General features: G+C 38.7%; 2 protein-coding genes across 2 annotated transcripts; one reads left to right on the plus strand and one right to left on the minus strand.

Annotated features, from left to right (window-relative positions):
- Positions 1–9,793: 9,793 nt before the first annotated feature.
- Positions 9,794–12,863, minus strand: LOC103961562 (B3 domain-containing transcription factor ABI3). The gene is made up of 6 exons (XM_048592127.1): positions 10,980–12,863; positions 10,743–10,835; positions 10,538–10,638; positions 10,345–10,397; positions 10,183–10,259; positions 9,794–9,979 (listed from the first exon to the last, which is right to left on the minus strand). Exons 1-6 carry the CDS (start codon positions 12,861–12,863, stop codon positions 9,794–9,796), a joined length of 2,394 nt encoding a protein of 797 aa, XP_048448084.1.
- Positions 12,864–18,406: 5,543 nt separating this feature from the next.
- Positions 18,407–22,017, plus strand: LOC103926522. The gene is made up of 3 exons (XM_048591272.1): positions 18,407–20,676; positions 20,771–21,037; positions 21,495–22,017. The coding sequence occupies exons 1-3, from the start codon at positions 18,407–18,409 to the stop codon at positions 22,015–22,017; spliced, it is 3,060 nt and encodes a 1,019-aa protein (XP_048447229.1).
- Positions 22,018–22,406: the final 389 nt, after the last annotated feature.

Raw genomic sequence — 22,406 nt, forward strand, 5'->3', positions numbered from 1 at the left:
CTTACGTGCCCGTCCAGAGTTCGAAATTGAGGAAATGTTGCAGACTCTAGGTGTGGCATTGCTCTGCATTTGCTCAACCCCAAATGACAGACCAACCATGAAAGACGTATCGGCAATGCTCAAAGAAATAAGGCAGGAGAGAGAGAGAGGAGTGCATGGAAGTTAACATGCTCCGAAACAGCTCTTCTGAAAATGGTGGACAAGAATATAACATCACCAGCAGCAACGGAGGAAGCTCATTGGCTATGGCGCTGCAACAACATCCGTACTCTTCGAGTACTAGCTAGCACAAGTTTCTCAACGTCCTCATTGCTATACACTTCCTCCTGATGTTAACAAAATTTCCAAATAATTACTCTTCAAATAAGAAGTTATTTCAGACTTCAGCTTGGAAATTTGTCTTCTGCTTGAGTTTTGGTACAAAGCTCAGGTTTTCTCTGGTGTAAAAGCGAGAAATTTTAGTCATCAGAAGTAGCAAAAAGTTTACTTTTTAGTTTTTTTAGAGTGATATCTTGGTTGCAAGTAATTTCAGCCGGCATGGAACCATTTAGAATAGGGTAAATTATATTTTACCCCCTCAAGTTTGAGGTCGATTGCAACCTCATAAAATATATCCCACCGCATTCCCACCTCCCCTGCAACCCCCCACTCCACCCCACCCGAGCGATCCCTAGATCTGGACCTCGACAAACTCAAGTCAATGGCCCAGATGCGCCGAACAACCCAGAAACCTCCGAATCCGGTGATGGTCTTCTTGCCGAGCTCGAGTCCCTCGACTAGTCACACAAGTAGTCACACCATGCCCTGCTATCGAAGTCGGCGGCGATGGAGGAAAACTGTATTCTCATTCGGCAGCAAAGAGACAACATCCTGGCTCACAACGCCAAGCTAACCAAAGTCGTCGGAGAAATTTCTAATGAGAGAGAGTCGCTTCGTGACGAAATTCAGAGGCTTGAAGGTTATTTGAGAGAAAGGCAAGATGGGGTGGGGTGGGGTGGGTTACGGGGGATGTGGGGATGGGGGGGTTTGGGTTGCAGGGAAGGGGTCAGGGAAGATGGGTTTTAGGGTTTTTTTTAAATTTATAATAGGTAAATTATTATGTTTTAAATGCATAAAATTTTTTTTTTTTGCCATATGGCACAAATTTGGCAGACACGTCAGCCTAAATATAGATCCCATATTTGCCACGTCACCACTTAATGGATTTTCTAACGGATGTATGAAATTGAAATAAAATGATAAGTAAATGTATGAAATTGAAATGTTTTTAAAATGTTGTATGAGATTTCAATCGACCCCAAACCTGAGGGGGTAAAATATAATTTACCGTTTAGAATATTGTGAAAGTGAAACCAACCTTTCACCAAAGATTATAGATACTCGACTAATTGCATTTTTAATCGCCGAGAATGTGTGTTGTAATTATCCTGATTTCTGACTTCTTGTCTGTTTACTTACGTGTACAAAATCAAAAAAAATATGTGAGTCTCGATGTTTTATGTTACAATGGGTAATTCAATACCTTAAAAAACAAGGACTTAATTCATTAGACGGAGCAGTTGGTCTTATATATATTAGTTCTCATCATTATTATTGACTTCAACAATTAATCGTATTCTCTCGTTCTAAATAAATAAACGTGTTCTAAGTAAATAAACATGTCATGCTGATGAGAAAATTATTAATGTTATTTATGTCATATTAAATTACCTGAGTATTTTCGTAGCCATAGCCCACAAGAACGTCATCGAGAAGCTATCATTTCATCCCGGAAATTGTGAGGAGTGTGTTCCTCCATAACCGATGTGTTTGTTGCAAGCTTGCCCAGAAATTGGGGGGACAGACAGGTTAGGGTCAAACGACGTCATAATGCAGGTCGTTTGGGTTTGGGATCACGTAATGTCACCTGAGCTAGATCTAGGTCGGTCCAAATACAGAATGGGAATGGGAGTGTGGATTCGACAATGGGCAATGTAATTGATTTGGGCTACCAAAGAAGGCCATGAATTACGGAACTTTTTGCCAAGAACAATATAAAGAAGTTTTGAAATTATTTTCATTTGAATACATTATAATTTACACATATCACAAATTAACCTTACAAAATTTGGTTTTCGATCTTTTAATTTATTTTTAATTTAATTATTTTTTCGTATAAATTCTAAATGTTATGACGTAATCTAAAATAGAAATGTTAGAAACCTTCTCACGTACATCCTCATTTCAACATTTTTTTTACTTCTTGCTTCTCTTCTGTTTAACCTTCCCACGTTTTTAGATGGGATGGACATTTTTACTATCAATAAGAGTAGTTAGATCATTAGAAGAAAAAAAAGTACACAAAAATTTTGGATAAATTACATTTTACCCTCTTAAGTATGAGGTTAATTGCAACCTCATACAACATGTTTAAAACATTTCAAATTCATATACTTAGTTATATTTCTTTTCATTTTTATACATCCGTTGAAAAATCTGTTAAGTTAATCGTTAAGTGTGATGACGTGGCAAATGTAGGGTTCACATTTGTGCTAACACGGACGCTAACTTTGCACCATGTGAATAAAAAAATAATAAAAAAGTATTATTTAATAAAAAAAATTAATGTTTTTATAATTAAAAACTTAAAAATTTGAAAAGAGGATTTTGGTAGCTTGGTGAAGGAATTTTTTTTTTTTTACCGTTGTCCCCAATAACCCAGTCCTCTATATCAGTTCACACTCATATACGCTTCTAATCACCACCACCATAACTCACGATCTCACAACTCGCTCGCAGCTGGGTCCGTTCTGTCACTCCCAAGTTCGATCTCGACATGACTCAGTAGAGCGAGAGACAGATCTAGCGGTAGGGCTCCATCCGGTTCAACCCCAACACCTCGATGTCGTCCAATGAGGTGGATGTAGACAATGTTGGGAAAAAGATTAGAGTACACAACTCTAACACAAGTGTTAGAGAGACAACACAAGTAAACAAATTACTTGTATTACACACACAAAATATTACAACACACAAACTCTCAAAGACACTTTAGAACCAATGACACTCACTCGCTTTCTAGAGACAAACTCTAGAACTCTCACACTCCTCACAAGACTACTCTTAGTTCTCACTCTCACTTGGTTGGTTGGTTACTTCTTCTTCTTGCTTGGTTTATTGTTGATACAAATGGTGTGGATGCCTTCTCCTTTTATAGGCATGGATGGAACCTTGGAGAAGCATGGACACATCATGCTAAAGATATCTAGATAATTCCACTAACTTCCTAAGCTAGAATTATCTACACTAATCTTGCATGTTGGTGGAAACCTTACCATTCTTCTAGACTTTTCAACCAACTTAAGAAACAACATTCTAGTCCTTTCTACAAAGGACTACTTTAACTTGGATAATCTAGCTAACCAACTTTAATGAATGTTCTAGAATTCTTTGTTCTAGATTTGTGCAGGTCTTTCAATGAGATGGGGTTGATTTCTTTAACACTCCCTTTCAACACCATCTTATTATTCTCTCTAATCTTGGACACCCATTTGCATGATATGGGTTTCGCATCTCTTGGCCTTGCCATTGGATCCCAAGGTTGATTTTTCTTTAACACAACATCCTCTTCGCCTAGATGTATGCCACTCAGAATTCTGTGATGCTTCTTTATGCATCTCAGCTTCAACTGCTTCTTCTATTATTACTGCATTGGCGTATTTGTGATTTGGCTTCGGTATTCTCGTTGACCTCCTTAGTTGTGATTGTGGAGTTGATACTTCCACTTCACTAGGTATTTCTTTTTCTGGTTGTTGACACACACCAGTTTGCCAAGGACTCTTAGGTACTTCTTGCTTGACATCGTCACCATTAAGCAATTCCTCGAGCTCATCCAGACTAGATTGGGTTTGGGCAACTTGGTTTTCCATTTCCTCATGCAATGTATCTTCAATCTCTCTCAAGTCAGTCAACACCTTATTTTCTGAGCACCACCAATAAGATGCTTTAGCGTCCCATTCTTCATTCATAGCTAGATATGCTACAGCGTCCCAGTCATCTTCACTTTTATTTTTTGAGTCAGCGACGTTACTCTCTGCAGGCTTTTTGAACCAGAAATCCTTTGCCATGTGGCCTTTTTTTCCACAATTGTAACACTTACCTTCAAACCTTTTATTATTCTAGGACTGACCATGGTTGCCTTGATACTTCGGAGCTTTCCCTGGCCGAGAACTCCCTCTTCCTTGACGACTTTTCGCCTTATCACCATTTGTTTTAGATCCTTCACCAGCATGCTACTTAAAGCTGCCTTTACTTTCTATGTAGAACACTTCCTTCTCACATCTGAATGAGAATCCTCCGATTTGCTTTGCCAAAGCTTCTTGATCGGCAAGCAAATTCTCAAACTCAACAAGTGATGGTTGGGTTCTCCATCCTTGTGCAGCGGCAACGAAGTCTCGATATTCGGGTCTCAATCTATGGATAATTATTCTTTTTATCCTGGATTCTACAATGGCAGCACTAAGATCTAATTCATAAATTTCACGGTAAATAGACTTTACCTTGTGGAAATATTCGGCAATCGTCATGTCTCATTGGGAAAAAGATTAGAGTACACAACTCTAACACAAGTGTTGGAGAGACAACACAAGTAAAAATTACTTGTATTACACACACAAAATATTACAACACACAAACCCTCAAAGACACTCTAGAAGTAATGACATTCACTCACTTTCTAGAGACAAACTCTTGACCTCTCACACTCCTCACAAGACTACTCTTAGTTCTCACTCTCACTTGGTTGGTTGGTTACTTCTTCTTCTTGCTTTTTTTATTGTTGATACAAATGGTGTGGATGCCTTCTCCTTTTATAGGCATGGATGGAACCTTGGAGAAGCATGGACACATCATGCTAAAGATATCTAGATAATTCCACTAACTTCCTAAGCTATAATTATCTACACTAATCTTGCATGTTGGTGGAAGCCTCACCATTCTTCTAAATTCTTCCACCAACTTAAGAAACAACATTCTAGTCTTTTCTACAAAGGACTACTTTAACTTGGATAATCTAGCTAACCAACTTTAGTGAATGTTCTAGAATTCTTTATTCTAGATTTGTGTAAGTCTTTCAATGAGATGAGGTTGATTTCTTTAATAGACAACCCCCTGCCTTGATGTTCTCGTGCTAGAGCTACGTGCGGTTCATGGTCGATGAGGTCGCGAAAGGCTCGCCAAGACGGTGATTAATGGCGAAGCTAAACAAGAAGGGATCATTGTCAGTGTAGGAAGCTGTAGCAGTGCAAGAAGCTGTCACGGCAGCATCGTCTTGACGAAGAAGCCGACGAGAGGGGAGAAGAAACAGGAAATAACGTGTCGTCGGGAGAGATGGGTGCAGCGTTGGGGACGGTAAAGCCGGTAAGGATGTCATTGATGGACTTATTGGAGACGAACAAGCAAATGGGGATGGAGTCGAATCAAGGAGAAGGCGGCGTCGGAAGAAGCTTCCCAAACTAAGAATCAAATTCTTGATTTTTTTTATTAACTAATCCTTTTTTCATTACTTTTAATTCACAAGGTGCAAAGTTGGCATCCATGTCAGCACAAATGTGGACCCTATATTTGCCACATCATCACTTAACGGTTAATTTAACATATTTTTTAACTGATGTATGAAACTGAAAAGAAATATAACGAAATGTATGAAATTGAAATGTTTTAAATATGTTGTATGAATTTGCAATTGACCCCATACTAGAGGGGGTAAAATGTAATTTTCCCAATAATTTATTTTGCTTTCTCACAGTAAAGGAAATGATTTTCCGTAGTGGATGGAAAGCTTAGTTTTTTTTAGGAAAACTAATGAAAAGAGCTTGAAAAGTTTTAGTTTTAATAAAAAACCATGTTATAAGTTTTATGATTAGTACAAGGCCCATATTAAAGCAGTCTAACTAAAAATGGCCAAACTATAATAAATTATGATTTGTCAATTTTACCCTTAACTTTTTTAGGTTGAGTTCCAGATTTTCATCGTTAATGGAGTTCATCGTTGTTTTGCAGACCTTCTTCTTTTTCTTTGAAACAAAAATATATATTCTCATGCTATTTAATTTATATTTTGTATTATTCCGTTGAAATGTGATCGTCGTTATTATTCATAGTGGTTTTGAGGTAATGTTTTTCAATTTTTCTTCGTCAGTGGAGTTCATTGTTTGTTTCTCCAGAAAATAAATTTGAGATCTGCATGCTATTCAATAACAATGACGAGTTACTGTTTTTGGACTGTAAAAATAAACTGTTTCTAGATTTTAGGTAACATTGTTTCTGAAATCTAAGCCACTGTTTCTAGAGACAATGTTAGTTTTTTCAGAGACAATGTTAATTTTTCCAGAGACAATGTTAGTTTTTCTAGAAACAATGCTAGTTTTTCCAGAGTTTTTTCATAGACAGTGTTAGTTTTTCCAGAAACAATGTTAATTTTTCCAGAGACAGTGTTAATTTTTTCAGATACAGTGTTAGTTTTTTCAGAGACAGTGTTAGTTTTTCCAGAAACAGTTACGAATTCAAAACATAACGGGTCGCATTGTTTTCTAAAAAAGTGGCAAAAAAATCATACTATTTCCTAGAAATGTTTAACATTAACAGTGTTATGAAAGTTGAATGCCATGGTTGAAGTCACTTTTCTCTCTCTTTCTCGTCTACTTTTTCCATTTTTTTTTTCTTTTCCAGATTTTGTAATTGGGGAAGGTGGTTCTATCACAGGTAAAGATATATTTTTCTTTCTAGTTTTATGGAGAAATGGGTGTAAGGAATTGGAATTTTTGGTTTTTTCATGTTCCATGGAAAATGGATTTAGTTTGAGTGTCCTCCTCCTTGATTCAATTACACAACTATTTTCCTGTTTGTTTCTTTTTAATTGTACTTTTGGAGTTTGGATTCAATAATTTGGGATTTTTTCTTCTTCTCAAAGTCTGGTTATTCTCCAAATCTGAATCTAATTTGGACAAGGAAATTCAAAAACTGATATATGCACCGAGAATGAAGGAAGAAAAACCCAAAAAATGAAACGCTGATCGACGCTCTGCTTGGAGCTGACATGAGTTTTCTCCTTCATGAGAACAAACAAGTTTCAGTCTTGCCCCTCCTTGTTAGGGTAATTTTGGAAACTTATGTTTGTTTCTGTTGGGCTCTGTAATTCAGCCCATGTAGAATTGGAGGCCTATATCTTTATGGTTAATTTTGAAGTGTTTTTTATTAAAGAAAACTATATGGTGTTTTTTTATTAAAATAATCTTGGTCTAAGCCCTTTTCATTAAAACTCTTTTTTTTTTTCCCCCTTTTTAGCATGGGCCTAAAATGAAAAGGGTTTAGACTAAGTTTATTTTAACCAAAATTCATGCTATAACTTTATTTAATGAAAAAATTTAAATATTAATGAAAACCCCTTAAATTTTAATAAAATGGACAAAAGCACTTAAATTTTAATGAAAAAAATTTATATTACCCGCCATTCCATTACAGACACTGTTTATGAAACTGAACACTATTTATAAAACTAAACGGTACTACACTATTTATGAAACTGAATGGTACTACACTAGTAATTGGTCCACTTTCATAAACAATGCATAGTTCTTGGTCATGTTTCATAAATAGTGCTTAGTTACTGGGTCTAGTTTCATAAATAGTTTCCACCTATTGGTTTAGTTTTAGAAATAATACCTAATTATTGGTTTCATTTAATAAATAATGTCTACTTATTGGTCCAATTTCATAAATAATGTTTACTTATTGGTCAAATTTTATAAATAGTGTCTACTTATTGGTCAAATTTTATAAATAGTGTCTTATTCTTGGTTTAGTTTCACAAAGTTTGAAACTTAGACCTTGTTTGGTCCTGTAAAAGCACCAATTGCGCCAAAAACGATGAGCCCATAAGTGATCCTTTAAATCGAAACCTTGAGAAGATTATGTTCTCAGTAATTATATTTCAAAAGTTATTTTCAATTACCATATTAAAACTCCCTCACATTTTTTACATACCTAAAATAATTGAACGTAGCTCTCCATCCAATATCTTGAGCTTGGGTATCATCTTGCAGAAATTTTTCCTTGTGTCCGTAACACAAATAGTACACCACGTGTTATTATGTAAGTGATGAGAAATTTTATTTTTTATGTTATTAAAGTTTTAACACAAAAATCTCACCACTTATATAGAGACACCTGCAGTACGTGTTATTACTATCACCGCCACCATTAACACCCTTATCACCACCACCTCCAACTGCAACCACTAGCACTAGACCACCGCTAATATCACACGGTCAACGACGCCACCATTACCACCCTTGTTGCCACCACCTCCAATTGCAACCACTAGCGTTACACCATCGCTAACATCACACGGCCAAAGACGTCGCCGCCACCGCCACCACCGCCACCACCTCCACCACCTTCACTACCACCATATCACCACCACTTATGATGCCACCACTTGTACTTGTACACCCCAACCATCACACCTTACTATTGGCACCACCTTCATTGTCGCTCCCATCACCACCAATGTTGTTGCCATCTATGTTGTCGTGACTACTCCCACTACCATGTCCATCACCAACAACATTTGCCAATTAAATAAGAAAATATCCATCCTTTTTAATTTATACCTTATATCTTTATTTTGGCCATCACCAACAACGTTTGCCAATTAAATAAGAAAATATTCATCGTTTTTAATTTAGACCTTATACCTTATTCTACACCTTAGACCTTAATTATAAGTGAGGAAATAAGTATGCTCTCGATGAAAGAACACAAAGCAGCATCCATCCTTATACTTCCAAAAATAAAAACTGTTACTAAAACTCTAAAAATCTAAATGTGTAACTTTCTATATTTAAAAAAAATAACGAGAATTTCATAATTAAATTTTTAGAATACCAAAAATAATTCCCTAATACTAGTTCCCTAGCGTATGATAGAATCCAATTCCATATGAATAATCAAAATAATGACCATATACCCTTTCTTGTCCTTCTAAAAGAACAATTACCTTTTACATAAGTCGATCCATCTGTCGAGTGCAATGCGATGATATTCATTAAAAATACATAAAACGGCATAGGTCACTGATAACGACTGGCTGAAAATTATACATTTATAGTGCAGTTGAGTTTATATATTTTAATATGATCAAATAGTACACCACTTATAACAACATACAGCAAACAGCAATGCAAACATGTTTTTAATAGTACACAACGAATGAGGAGCATTATATCCCTTCCCATATAAATAATTTAAGAGTTTTAACTTCTACAAAATACATGTCAATAATTGACAAGCACAACATACACTATAAACTTAATTGGGGTGCTATATAATACCCGATTTATCAGCCCCAACACATATAATATCACATAATAATACACCTCCCTAATTAACCAAAACAATATTTTGAAACTGCCTGTACATTGTAACTGATCAGACCATGTTATCCAGAAACCAAAAGTCCTGCCATTCCTGACTGAAACCAACCTGCGTAAAAAGCTTCACTATTTTCTAACGCATTATCGTCTCCTCCATGAAATAGCAGCTTAACTTGACCAGAGAGAAAAATGGACCAATTAAAGACAAGGAGGCTTAGCTAGATATGATTTGCAGAGAGTCGTCGATCAACTGAGATTCATCAAACCCTAGGCTATCTTCACCGTCCATCAGCCGATTCGTTTCATGCATGTAAGAGAGAAGAAAAAACGTAAGAGGTATCTAAGTTGCAGTTGGTCATCTCTTTCATTTCCCTTATCTCTTACTTTACTCTTTCTTTCTTGTGTGCGGTTGTGGCTGAAGAAGGTGACGAACCATTGTTGCCAGGTGGAGTGCTTGCATGCTGGTTCCTTTGCGACTTTCCTGGCCTTTTGTTGCCCTCTGATTTTGGCCCGGCCTGCCTCTCTGATTTTGGCCCCGCTTGCCGTACTTTCACTCCTCGTATCATCTATACACATATATACATATACATTAACAAAAACATAATTAACACCATTTTTTTTATTTAGAGTGGATCGCATTAGTAGCCAACTTGGTTTATACTAATTAACAACAATATTTGAAAAAATTACTAATTCTCTAATAACATTAATATTCATGTGATAAAAAAAAACTAATTAAAAAAGAGGATGTGATGTCCTTGATGCTTACATATTTGTTACATTTCACGTCGGAGTAGATGACTATGAAGTCTCCTTCTTGGAGTCCATTTGCTCTCACAAAATCTCCTTCAATAACATAAATCAGTTGAAATTTAGAAAGACAATTAAAACAATGCTTGATGCTTAATAAATATAATTCATCAATGCGCACCTGTGTTTTCAAGGAGATACATCCTGCTTTTGTTGTTGGGCCAGTACCTGAAACTCCACATACAAAGAAGAAAGGGGGACAACAAAATTACTTATAATTTCTGAATGTACTAAAAGCAATGAAATTAACATTAATGAACCTAATATTTGTGACTGCAAAATGGACATTAAGAGACTCAATATTTGTAGAATACCTGTAGCGCATGTTCCACACACGAGAAGTCCCAATGTCCTCCATTGGAATGGAAATCCCATCTCTTGCATCCAATTCAGGAAGATGGGTTTCTGCTTCTTTCTGATATTAACACCAAAAACAACAATTTCCACTCAATACAATTTGTTTCCCATACAAGTAATACAATTAATCTTTCGAACCAATTAAGGAAATTAATAACTAACTTTTGGCAACACAATTCTTCCAAGACTACCCACATCACTCTGCTTCAACACCTTCTGAAGAAGAAACTTCAGATTCTTCTCAGATTTCCATCCCTTTAAAAAAAAACACAATTGCATGTAATCAATTGTTGTTCATATAATTCCAATCAATTAATAAATTTTTGGAGAGTATCCAATCAATTAATATCGAACGAAATAAAAATGCTAAGAAAAAACTGCACCAAATTACAAACCCACCTGACGCCTCTCCTGTCTTTCTTGTCTTTCCTGCACAGCACTACGACCGTGATTGTAATTCTGTGCTTGAGTACTAGCTGGCCGATCCATCTGCTGCACTGGCGGAAGTGGTGCGGCTTCCTGCATAATGCTAGGCATCATGGCCACCGCAGAAGGGGACGGGGCCGCAGTGGCGGTGGGCCAGTAAAACCAGTTGCCCGGATTGGCCTGCAGCGGCACAGCACCAGTGCAATTAAGATCAGTAGTGTTCCCAACAAGCCTTGTCTGCTGAAGATGGTGATGATCTGGCATTTGATTATTAAGTTGCTGAGAATTCTGTTGATGGCCGTGGTGCCTATGGTGAGACACAAGCCTTCTCTGCCTCGCCATCCGTTTCTTCCTTGCCTCTTTGGTAGCCGAAGACCCTAACCTCATCAACTGATGCTCACCATTCCCGGGAAAATATTGATAAGGCTGGTATTGACTGCCGTACCCGGCAAAAGCCTGGGGATGGTGTAGGGGAGGGGCTAGGTGAATGTTGTTATCCTGGAATGACCCGTAAGGGGCTGTTCCCATACCGAACAGAGAAGACGGCCATGATGGCTGACCGGATTCAATCATGTGATGATGATACTCCGGAGATGTTTGGTATGGGCTTGGCCCATTCCCCAAAGGGTCAGCTGCCATGTACCCCATCATGGAAGGATAAGTCGCAGGCGGAGGAGGAGCCGGAGGAGGAGTGGGGATAAGTAGTCCCCCGGCTGCCGGATCATAGGCGGCTGCATGTGGTGGAGGCGCCATCCATTGTGTTTGAGTGAAATTACGAGAAGGGTTTGATTCAAATACTCTAGAACTAGGGTTAGGGTTAGGGTTTAGAAAAGGATCTTGGTATTGTTGTTGGGTGATTATGTTGGAGTCTTTGGTGATGATGCTATTGCTGCGCCTCTTTTGGAGATGGTTGGTCTGAACCCACTCAAGCACAAGTTTAAGCAACTGCTTCATGGCCTCTTTTCCTCCGCCCAAGCGCCTGGCGGCGCACTCGATCGTCGACTTCTTGATCTTCACACTTCTCAAGTCTTCGGCGGAGACCGTCTCTCTGTTGGACCTCAGCCACTCCAAGAACACCATGGCCATGTCGTCCGGATCCTTGTCTTCATTACTCAGATCCTTATTAGTATTCTCCTCATCATGTCCAACTACTTGTTTTTGTTGTTGGGGATTAGACTGAATAGTAGTAACGGTTTCATGATGGTCTTGTAATAGTTGAGCCATGGCTAATTGCTGATTATCTTGATCTTGTTGAAACTGCTCCATGAAAAGGCTGTCACTTTGGAAAATGGAAGAAGGGTCAAAAAACTCGTTGGGTTCAAAGAGATCCATGTACCCAAAAGTTTCCGTCTCATCCATGCAATCTATTCCGCCACCACCACCGCTGAGATCCAACGGCTGAGAGATCTCCATCGAGGCGGTGGAGGACAAGGCATGCGCATCAACTGTCTGATCATCAATCTGCGAGTGCTGGTGGTGGTAACTGTTCTGGTTGGGCTGCTGCTTTCTCTCTCCATCTTCGGGCTCCGCGTCCGACTTGAGAACGGCCCAAGAGGCCGCGGAGGAGGACGAGGAGACCGATGAAGAGGAGGAAGAGCACGTGACTGGCTTGACCGGTGCAGGAGTGGAGGATGAGGAGGAAGAGGAGGACATGCATGGGAAGTCCGGGAGAGGAGGGAAGTGGTCGTTGTAGAAGATGGAAGGGTCATTGATATCGGCAAGGAGAGCAGTCTCCTGGCTATCGTCAAGCCACATCTCTCTGGGGTCCACTCCGAGAGTATCCTCCTGATCTTCTGCATGCAGATCTTGATGGTGATGAAGAACCGGAACCTGAACCTGAACTTGCTCCCTCTTCATTTCTTTTGAAACTTTTGATCTTCAATGAACAAAAACAAAACCCTTTCGGAATTTTTTGTGTATTTTTTGCCTTTCTGTTGGTATCAGATATTTTTGAGAAAGAGAGAGTGGATAATACGGGGATTAATTCTTCTTCTTCTTCTGTGTACGGATAAGTGCAAGTGGGGGGGGAAATAAGACTGTATTGGATAAAGGAAGCAAGAGATTGAAAGGACCCGCTTTTGGTATCAAACCCTTACACAGAGGCAACATAAAACATCTGGTCTATCAACAACAGCAGCAAAGACATATATCTAAACCACACAAAATATAATAATAACTTATTTAGTCACAGAAAGCGACGTCACCACTCTCTAATCCGTGAATCTATTCATATTTAATCACGTTATTATCACAAAACATCGGCCTCAACAAACATTGATTCTGCGCAGACCAACAGAAAAACAACTTCAACAAACCCTAGTTCTTCACAGGCAGGGCTGGAACCTGGCGGAGCCGCGGTGGAGAGAGAGTAGAATAGTGGAGGATATAGAAGTGATTATGTTCAGGAGTGTGGAGAGAGAAGGCGCATAGTTAAATGGAGGGGGGGGGGGAAGAAAAATCTCTCAACAACCCCCATGTGTGGTTTGGTTGTTTCTGGGGAGTTTCAATGTATTTGCATCACCAAGATTTCTGATAAATTTTGTTTTTTTAGTTATTATTTATTTATTTTTATTTATGGAGATAAAGTTCAATTGGTTTTTTTCCTGGGGTTTTTTTATCTGAATTTCATCCCTCTATCCATTCACATACATGACCTATTAAGTAAGAGAGAGAAGAAAATAAGAGGCAGTTTTAGAGAGAGAAGGGAGAGTAATAAGAGAGGACGGATTAAAGAAACAACAAAACAAAACCTCGTGCCTCTGCTTTCTCAGCCCTAACTCCGTATTTTGTGCCACCAACCATACGTTCCCACCTGAATGGTTCCACCGTGCGGTGCCTCAGCCTTTATTATTATTAACCCCCCATCATAATTAATTAACCTCATCTTACATATTTACATTAACATTGGCTGGCAATTAGGTTTTTTACCATTCTTTTTTTTTAGTTCAAAAGGGTTCGTTTACATATTTTTTCCATGGTTACACCAATAAACGAACAAAAATAAAGCATATAAACAAACCCTAGTTACTATAAAAGGTAAAAATGCAATCATATAATGCATGGAATGAGTCCAGTCTGTGAAAATGCCATGATTACACAACAAAAACAAACATGTAAACCAACCCCTAATTACTAAGGAATGTTAAATGGAACGGTTAACATCTTTGATATTTTTCTCTCCGTTTTCTCTAGAATTTGTAGAGAGAGACAGTGTGTATGTGGACCGACTACGCATTTCTAACTTCTATTGGTTAGATTGTAATTCCCGGAGTCCAATATTTAATTCCAATAAAATAAAAGTCCAAAATTTAGTCCAAAAACAAAATAAAATTAAATTAAAAGGTTCGATAATTGACCTAATTAACAAGCTTTGTCTGGATTCGCGGGTGAAGCGGCGGGCATCGCCATTTGATGCTACGCGTCCATGCAGTTCTGACGTAATTCCCTTTCCTTTTCCTCTCTCTTTCTCCCTCTTCTGCATCTGCCAATAACCGCGCTCGTCCGTTTCAACTCACTGTGTCTCTTCCCGATATCTGACGCCACTCTCCAAGCACCAGTTAGATTCACATCTACACAGCTCCACCACTCCTGACGGGCGAATCATGTTCTGCCACCTACCGTAAATCAGCTACGACGCGCGCGGGGCATCCCTTTCAGTTTTGTAGCTGGCTGCTTGTTATTGGCCGCTGGGATGGGTGAAGTGATGCCATTCGTCACCGCTTCTATTGGGCTTTCTTGTTTCCGTACATCACAGTCACTTCGGGTTTGTTCTCCTACGACTTCTGGTTTGTGGGGTCCCACGTGGATCTGGGTGATGTTAGCCAACAACGAACAGCCACCTCGGGGGTTTTCTTTTTTTCAAACATGTTTATCGTATTCCTTTCGGATCTCTTCCATCAAATCATTGGAATTCGGAGATTTGGACTTTTGAAATTTGATCAAACTATTACAATTATTATAACTTTTAGAGGGATCTCCTGTTTGTGGCCGTTATATCAAATTTTAAGGGTCCGGATCTTCAGATCCCTAGAATTTGGTGGGAGAGATCCAGAGGGGATCTTTTCCATCGGAAAGGGATGGATCCCTTCCTCCTAAGCCACCAAGTCTAGGGATCTGGGCAGTTGAAATTTGATTCAACGGCTAAAGTTATTATAACTTTTAAAGAAGGCCCCTGTTTATAGTCGTTGAATCAAATTTCAACGGTCGGGATCCCTGAGGAAAGGATCTGGATAAGATCCCAAACTAATCCATTGACACAAATAGTTCATGGAAGAAAATCAAGTTATCTGGGCCCTGGAGGATTGACAGGGCGAATTGCTAGCTTTCGTATACGAGATATCCACCATAGTCACTATGGACGCATTTGCCCCATTGATATGTCTGAAGGAATCAACATTGGACTTACACTACTAGAAATATGCTCATTACACACCATTTTTTGCCCACCCTTTGCAATTGGTGGCCATGGATATAAAGTTGCTACTCTTACTATTTTTTGGTGGCGAAACAGTGGGATTCCACTGATATCAGTGGCCTTAAAAATCAGCCACCAATATTGGTATCAGTTAGCTAACTTTATTTCTTAAATTTACTTTTCTTCTACTTTTTTATTACATTATTATTTTGTTCGGACCTGGTGCTGGTTAATTTTTTGGTTTTCAAAGCAGGGATATATATTGATTGGTTCTCAAAACCTATGATGACTTACTAAAGGGAGATAGAGAGGCCAAAACCCATAGAAGGACAGAGCGTTGGACCCTAATCGCATCTCTCGGCCATTATTGCATCGATGATGAAGTCGGGTAGTTCCGTGAACCAGTTGCACTCCCACGATGCGGACAGGGCATAGCTGTCAAGACTGTGAGCAGGCTCGTTTAGTTGGCGACGGGCGTGGGCAGCGGAAGCTCCACTCCCGCGATGCTGGTTATCTGTTTCTCATACATCACCCTTTCAATTTCTCATCAGATTAAGCTGCTCGGTTCATTATTTATGTTCGCTTGGGTTTCTTACAATTAATTTGGGGCTGCATCACCTTGAATTGCTTTTAGGGAGTAAAAACAGGTAATTTTGTGTTTCTTATATTTAATTTCAGCATTTTTAAGATCTAACTTTTCAATTTGTTTATTAAGTCTTTGAATCTTTGGAGTTTTTAAAGGTTGGGTTTGAAGTGCTTCTTCTATCTGTTCAAGTTGGATCAAACTGCAAACCATATAGGGTTTAAGCTTATTATTGTTCTTGGAGATATAAGCTAGGTGTTCATTTCTTGTTATATAAATATATGAATTCGTTTACTGTTTCAACGAAAGGACGAGTTAGGCAATCGCAACTACATTTTTTTTACAAACTACTATCCTTACAGCTTGTACAAACTAAAAGAAAAGGGATATAAGTAGAAATGTCAATGTAAAGTTCCACTGTTGGTTAAGCTTATGCTATACGGATATCGCATTTTCTGTGTATGTTCTGTAAACATCATAAACACAAAAAAAGACTTTGGTAGAGAAAGTGGCTTATTGAAACATGGCTATGAACGAACTTGCATATGATAATTTGTCTGTTTTTAAGTTTTGGTATGCTTTTTAGCTGATACCTACTACCACTGCATGAGAACTAATAGTTAAGCTACATTCCATGCTTCGTTATGTGGTCTACACCTTCAAAACGATGTTATTATTAGTGGACGAGGAAGCGACATGACCTCTGTTGGACAACTCCCTGCTGTTTACCTACGTGCATTCATTTTGTCTCGTCAATAGATATAACTATGCGATTTTCCCTTATTAGAGCTTTTCCACCGCTCTCCAAGAGTGATGGATTAACATTCCATAATCCCATGGGTTGCTGGACACAGCTTTACTAAAGAGCTGTGTCTTTCTTCAGTCACATAGTTACGCATATTCATTAGCTAAATTATGAGTGAATAACAGTTGATATACATTAATTAGATATGTATTATTTATATGAAATATAAACATAATATCACATGGCCGTCCGACAATCATACTGTAAAATTTTAGAAGCACCTGCTAAAAACAACACACTCTAATTTTGGATATATTTTTTTCAGTGTGTTCGTGTTCCATGAAAAGGTATTACTACCATCTTATATGTAAAGAACCAGCTTAAGGTCAAAGTAAGCATCTGTAATGGTTCTGTTTGACAGTCTGAGTCTTCATATTCCAGGTTTGCCTACTAACTGCTTGTAGGCATTGACTTCTTTGTTTAGCAGATGCAGACATCTTTAGCTTGAGCCTGCATTGTTTTTTTTAACCACTTGCGGGGGGTGAGCAAACCCATATGGTCTATTCCTCCATAGATGACGTAGATGATCTAATAAAATCTAGAAGTTATAATCAAAGAGCGGTAGAGTAGTACTTCATATCTCTCTCTAACTTCAAGGAGGCTTTTATTGGCACAAACACATTCTCTTTATCAATGACTGTTGGGGTCTCCCTTTTGGTGCTCTCACCTGAGCCAGTTGTCTAAGCACTACAATTTTTTGTCGTACATTGGAACACAGTTTTTATCATGAAGTATTTGCTTCTATTTATTGCTTGGTTTTCTTCTCATTGCCACTTTTCAGTCCATTTTGAGGTACATTATCTGATGTTCTGATAGGGGCATCACCTAAAAAGGTATGACATGATTTGATTTCAGTTTAATGTTTCGTTCATTGTTCAGGGTTGTTACTGTGAATGTTGAAGTTTTGTTTTCTGTTTGAGGTTCTGAATTAGTTTGATAGAAAATTTCGAGCCTTATGACTTACGATGAAAGAATAATTTTTTACTATTTTCATATGATTTAATTTCTGTTCTTGCAGTTTGTTAGGAGCAAGGTCAGTTGTCGAACCACCATTTGTGAGATTTTGTGCGTCACCTAACATGAAACAAAGAAAGTCTTCACACCAAATGGATGCGAATTAGTAAACCATTCAGAACCTAAAACTCATTTCCTTGGTAATCTCCATTACTGTTTGAATTAGTATTGTTATTATTATTATAATTTTGGCCCACAAAGAGAGCTTCATACTAAGAAAATGAGAAGCTTATGAAACCACAACAGGGTGTAAAAGTGATAATGGTGGTTGGGGTGTTAAAAATTGCATATTCCTTCCTTTCTGTTTTCATTAAAATGGTTCTTCAAATCCCATTTCTCTACACTTTTCGAATATGTTATAAATCTTTTCCTACATTTATGCTTATCTCTAATATGAATATAGGTTAGAATTCCTTATCTCACTGTTGGATTTCCCATTCATTTCCTTTTCTGACAGTTGGATTTTCCATAGGGTTTGGGTGCGCAATTACAAGGAAAGAGACAGAGAGAGAGAGGGTGGGTGCATTCATTTTTAGGCACCTTATTGTTCCAATTCTGCAAACTATTGATTATATTCAGTAATGATGGACAAAAGTTGGGCCAGTTTGAATCCGTTTACAGAGGATTACAGAACAGGGCTAGCAAAATTTATCTCAAACTCATTGCAAGTTTCTTCTCTTGATGGCAACATCAAATGTCCATGTGCTAAATGCTTGAATAGGTTCTGGTTGAGTAAGAATGAAGTTGAAGCACATCTAATTGTTGAAGGTATGGACCGTTCATACTTGGAAGGCTCGTGGGTATGGCATGGAGAGACATTTGGTGACCCTATTGCAAGTAGCCAAGCTGCACAACAAAGTGCTACTGTTACTAATCCTTATTGTGAACTAGGCCCCTTGCTTGAAGATATTTTCTCTGGTCCCAGTGTAATGGGTGGCATGCCTATTAATAATCACAGCGGGCAGGAAACTGTGATACCTGCATATGCACGTAAGTTTGAAGCCATGGTGCAAGACGGCAACGCAGAATTATATCCGGGTTGTGGTATGAAGAAAATGGACTTCCTAATACGAGTATTTCAAAACAAGTGTTTATATGGGTGCAGCGAAAGTGCAGTGCAAGCTAATCTTCAGCTTTTGAAACATATACTCCCAAATGGTCATTCTTTACCAAATAACGTGATGAGTACAAAGGGATTGCTGAAAAATTTCATGTTGCCTCACCAAAAGATCCATGCATGTGAAAATGACTGCATGTTGTATTGGAAACATAACAGTGGTTTAGATGCTTGTCAAACATGTGGTGTGTCCAGATATACAACCGAGGTTGATGAGACATCACGAAGCAGTAAAAAGAGAATACCTCGGAAGGTGCTAAGATATTTTCCTATTACACCTCGCTTACAAAGGCTTTACATGTCTCGACACACCAGTGAAGATATGTGTTGGCATGGGCTTTCTCGCCCCGAGGATGGCTTCTTAAGACATCCAGCTGATTCCTTTGCATGGAAGCAATTAGATTTGAAATTTCCAACATTTGGTGATGAAATGCGCAATGTACGTCTTGGGTTGGCAAGTGACGGATTCAACCCCTTCGGAAAATGCAGCTCCGACTATAGCATCTGGCCAGTATTGTTGACTGTCTACAATTTACCACCTTGGTTGTGTATGAAAGCACCGTTCATATTGATGGCTTTGTTAATACCGGGAAAAGAATCTCCGGGAAATGATATTGACGTATACCTTGAACCATTAATAGACGAGCTGAAAGTATTGTGGACCTCAGGGGTTCCCACTTATGATACATTTAGGCAAGAGACCTTCACCTTACGAGCAGCTGTTTTATGGACTATTAGCGACTTCCCCGCCTATGGGAACTTGTCCGGTTGGAGCACACATGGGAAATTAGCATGTCCTTGTTGCAACTACAAGACTGAGTCGACATATCTTAAAAAGGGTAGGAAATATTGTTATATGGGTCACCGTCGTTTCTTGCCCATGTCACATGTTTTTCGTCGACAGAGGAAAGCCTTTAATCTTTCTGACGAGAGAGAGCAAGCACCTTCCCCCGTGACCGGATGTGAATGTCGTCGACAGTTGTCCATTTTACGGTTCAAATATGGTAAGACCCCACGGAAAGTGGTTGGAGAAAAAAGACCACTACCTAGAGCAACAGTTGGGCCATGGAAGAAACATAGTATTTTCTTCAAGTTGCCGTATTGGGAACATCTTGTGCTTCGACATTGCCTTGATGTCATGCACATTGAAAAAAATGTCACTGAAAGTTTGGTTGCAACTCTGCTGGGTATTGTTGGGAAAAGCAAGGATAACTTGAATGCAAGGTTGGATCTGGAATTGATGGGCATGAAACCGGAGTTGCACAGAAAATTTGTCAATGGAAAGCCAAAGATGCCTCCCGGTGTATATACTATGAAACCATTAGAGAAGGAATTGTTTTGCAAGGTTTTAGCCTCAATACAAGTGCCTGACAATTACTCGTCCAATATTTCACGACTTGTGCATACAAAGGAAAAGATCGTAAGGGGACTTAAAAGTCATGATTGGCATGTTTTAATGCAGCAATTCCTTCCAATTGCCATACGTAAATGCCTCCCAACTGCGACTGCACAGATATTATTGGAACTAAGTGCATTCTTCAGACATTTGTGTACTAAAAAAGGGTCAGTGGAATGCTTTCGCAAACTCACACCCAAAATAGTTATGATCCTATGCCAATTGGAAAGGATATTACCGCCTGCATTCTTTGTCGTCAGTCTTCACCTCACAATACATCTTGCCGAGGAAGCTGCACTTGCAGGTCCGGTGCACTACAGATGGATGTACCCAATTGAGAGGTATTCCTTAACTTTTAATATATTTGTATGGTTATTACATCTGTGCATCATACAATTTAGAACAACAAATTTGATGTTGTCCTATTTAAATTAGGTTCCTGCTGACGTTGAAGAAGTATGTTCGAAATAAAAATCGACCAGAGGGAAGCATGACCCAAGGATATCTGGCTGAGGAGTGCTTGTCTTTTTGTGGGATGTATTTGGAAGGCGTGGAGACACGTTTGAACCGTCCAAGCCGAAATGCAGATAGAATACGTCCTGACTATGAGGGTGACTTTGACATATTTTGTGCCACTGGGCATTCACTTGGTATGCGGGAAGATTATCATCTTGACAACCACGATTGGGAGATTGCACGATCGTATGTTTTAGCCAATTGTGATAAGTCAATGGCATATAGGAGGTGATTACACTTAAATCTTATATATTGCAGTTAAATGGCACCAACTTCTGAATCTCTCCTTTTGGTTATACAGAGTGAGAATGACTTTATTTTCACATACAGAAGTTACGTGGAGAATGCTCAAAAAACTCGAGGGAGGCGTGTAACCATGCTATAAGCAGAGAAAGAAGCTATTAAATCCTTCCCAGATTGGTTTGAAAAACATGTTAGTATGGAATAAGTTGATTCTGCGTGTACTGGTTTCCTATTTAGCTTCCTATTCTTAACTATGCATATGAACGTGGGTGTAAATTGTGTAGGTTAATCAATTGCAACAATCAAGTGACCCAAGGGCAACTGACGACTTAGTAGCGCTTGCTAATGGACCTAGTAAATGGTGTCGGAGATATAAGATTTTTGTATGTAATGGGTTCAGGTTCAAAGTAATAGGCACACAATCCAATGGGAATTACCAAAACTATGGTGTTTTCCTACAGTCTAATGTTCCAAGTTATGCTGGCCCACGTGACCGGAACCCTGTTACCGGTTTGGTAGACTACTATGGGGTTCTAACAGATGTATTTGAAATCAAGTACCATATGGAACGGACAGTGGTATTATTCAAGTGCAACTGGTTTGATGGCACTTCCAGAAATACAGGTGAGGGAGTAAAATCAGACAGATATGGCTTTAGATTGGTTAACTTCAATAAGATTTCGTCTACAAGTGACCCATTCATTCTCGCATCACAAGCACTACAAGTGTTCTATGTACAAGACCCAACAGATATAGAATGGCATGTTGCAATCAAAACAAGACCACGTGATTTCTTTGATATGTCCTCAACACATGATGATGATCCGTGCGATGGACAAGATGTCGAACATGCAACTGGTGATAATGATGAGGTTCGAGTTAGAATCGATGTAGACGCCCAAGACTTTGAAGATTGCTTGTAAAAGCATCTCACTTTTGATGAACGTACTAGTTATACGAAGTATTGATTCGCTGACAGTGTTGTAGGATATGGAAATATTTGTACATTTTGACATTCATTCCTGAACCAAGCATTGCCCTGACTATTAGTTTTTTGATTTCGTATTATATGCAATATATTTAATTGGTGTCTTTAAGTGGCAGCTTCATGTAGTGTTTGGAAGAAACACTCAACACGTTCGACTATGCACACCGTGCCAAAAATATAAAGAACAAACCAGAGGTGAAAAGTTTGCACCATCCCTGTTCTCACAAATTATATAGTTCAAATGTCTTTCATTCTAACCCTTGTTATGGTTTGTTGTTGGTTAATGTTTCAGGTCAATCAAAAAATGATGAAGTCTGCTTTGAT

This window comes from the organism of the source record quoted next, unplaced genomic scaffold, assembly GCF_019419815.1.
Source record: "Pyrus x bretschneideri cultivar Hongxiangsu unplaced genomic scaffold, Pyrus_bretschneideri_v1 Contig10, whole genome shotgun sequence".
Classification (NCBI taxonomy): domain Eukaryota; kingdom Viridiplantae; phylum Streptophyta; class Magnoliopsida; order Rosales; family Rosaceae; genus Pyrus; species Pyrus x bretschneideri.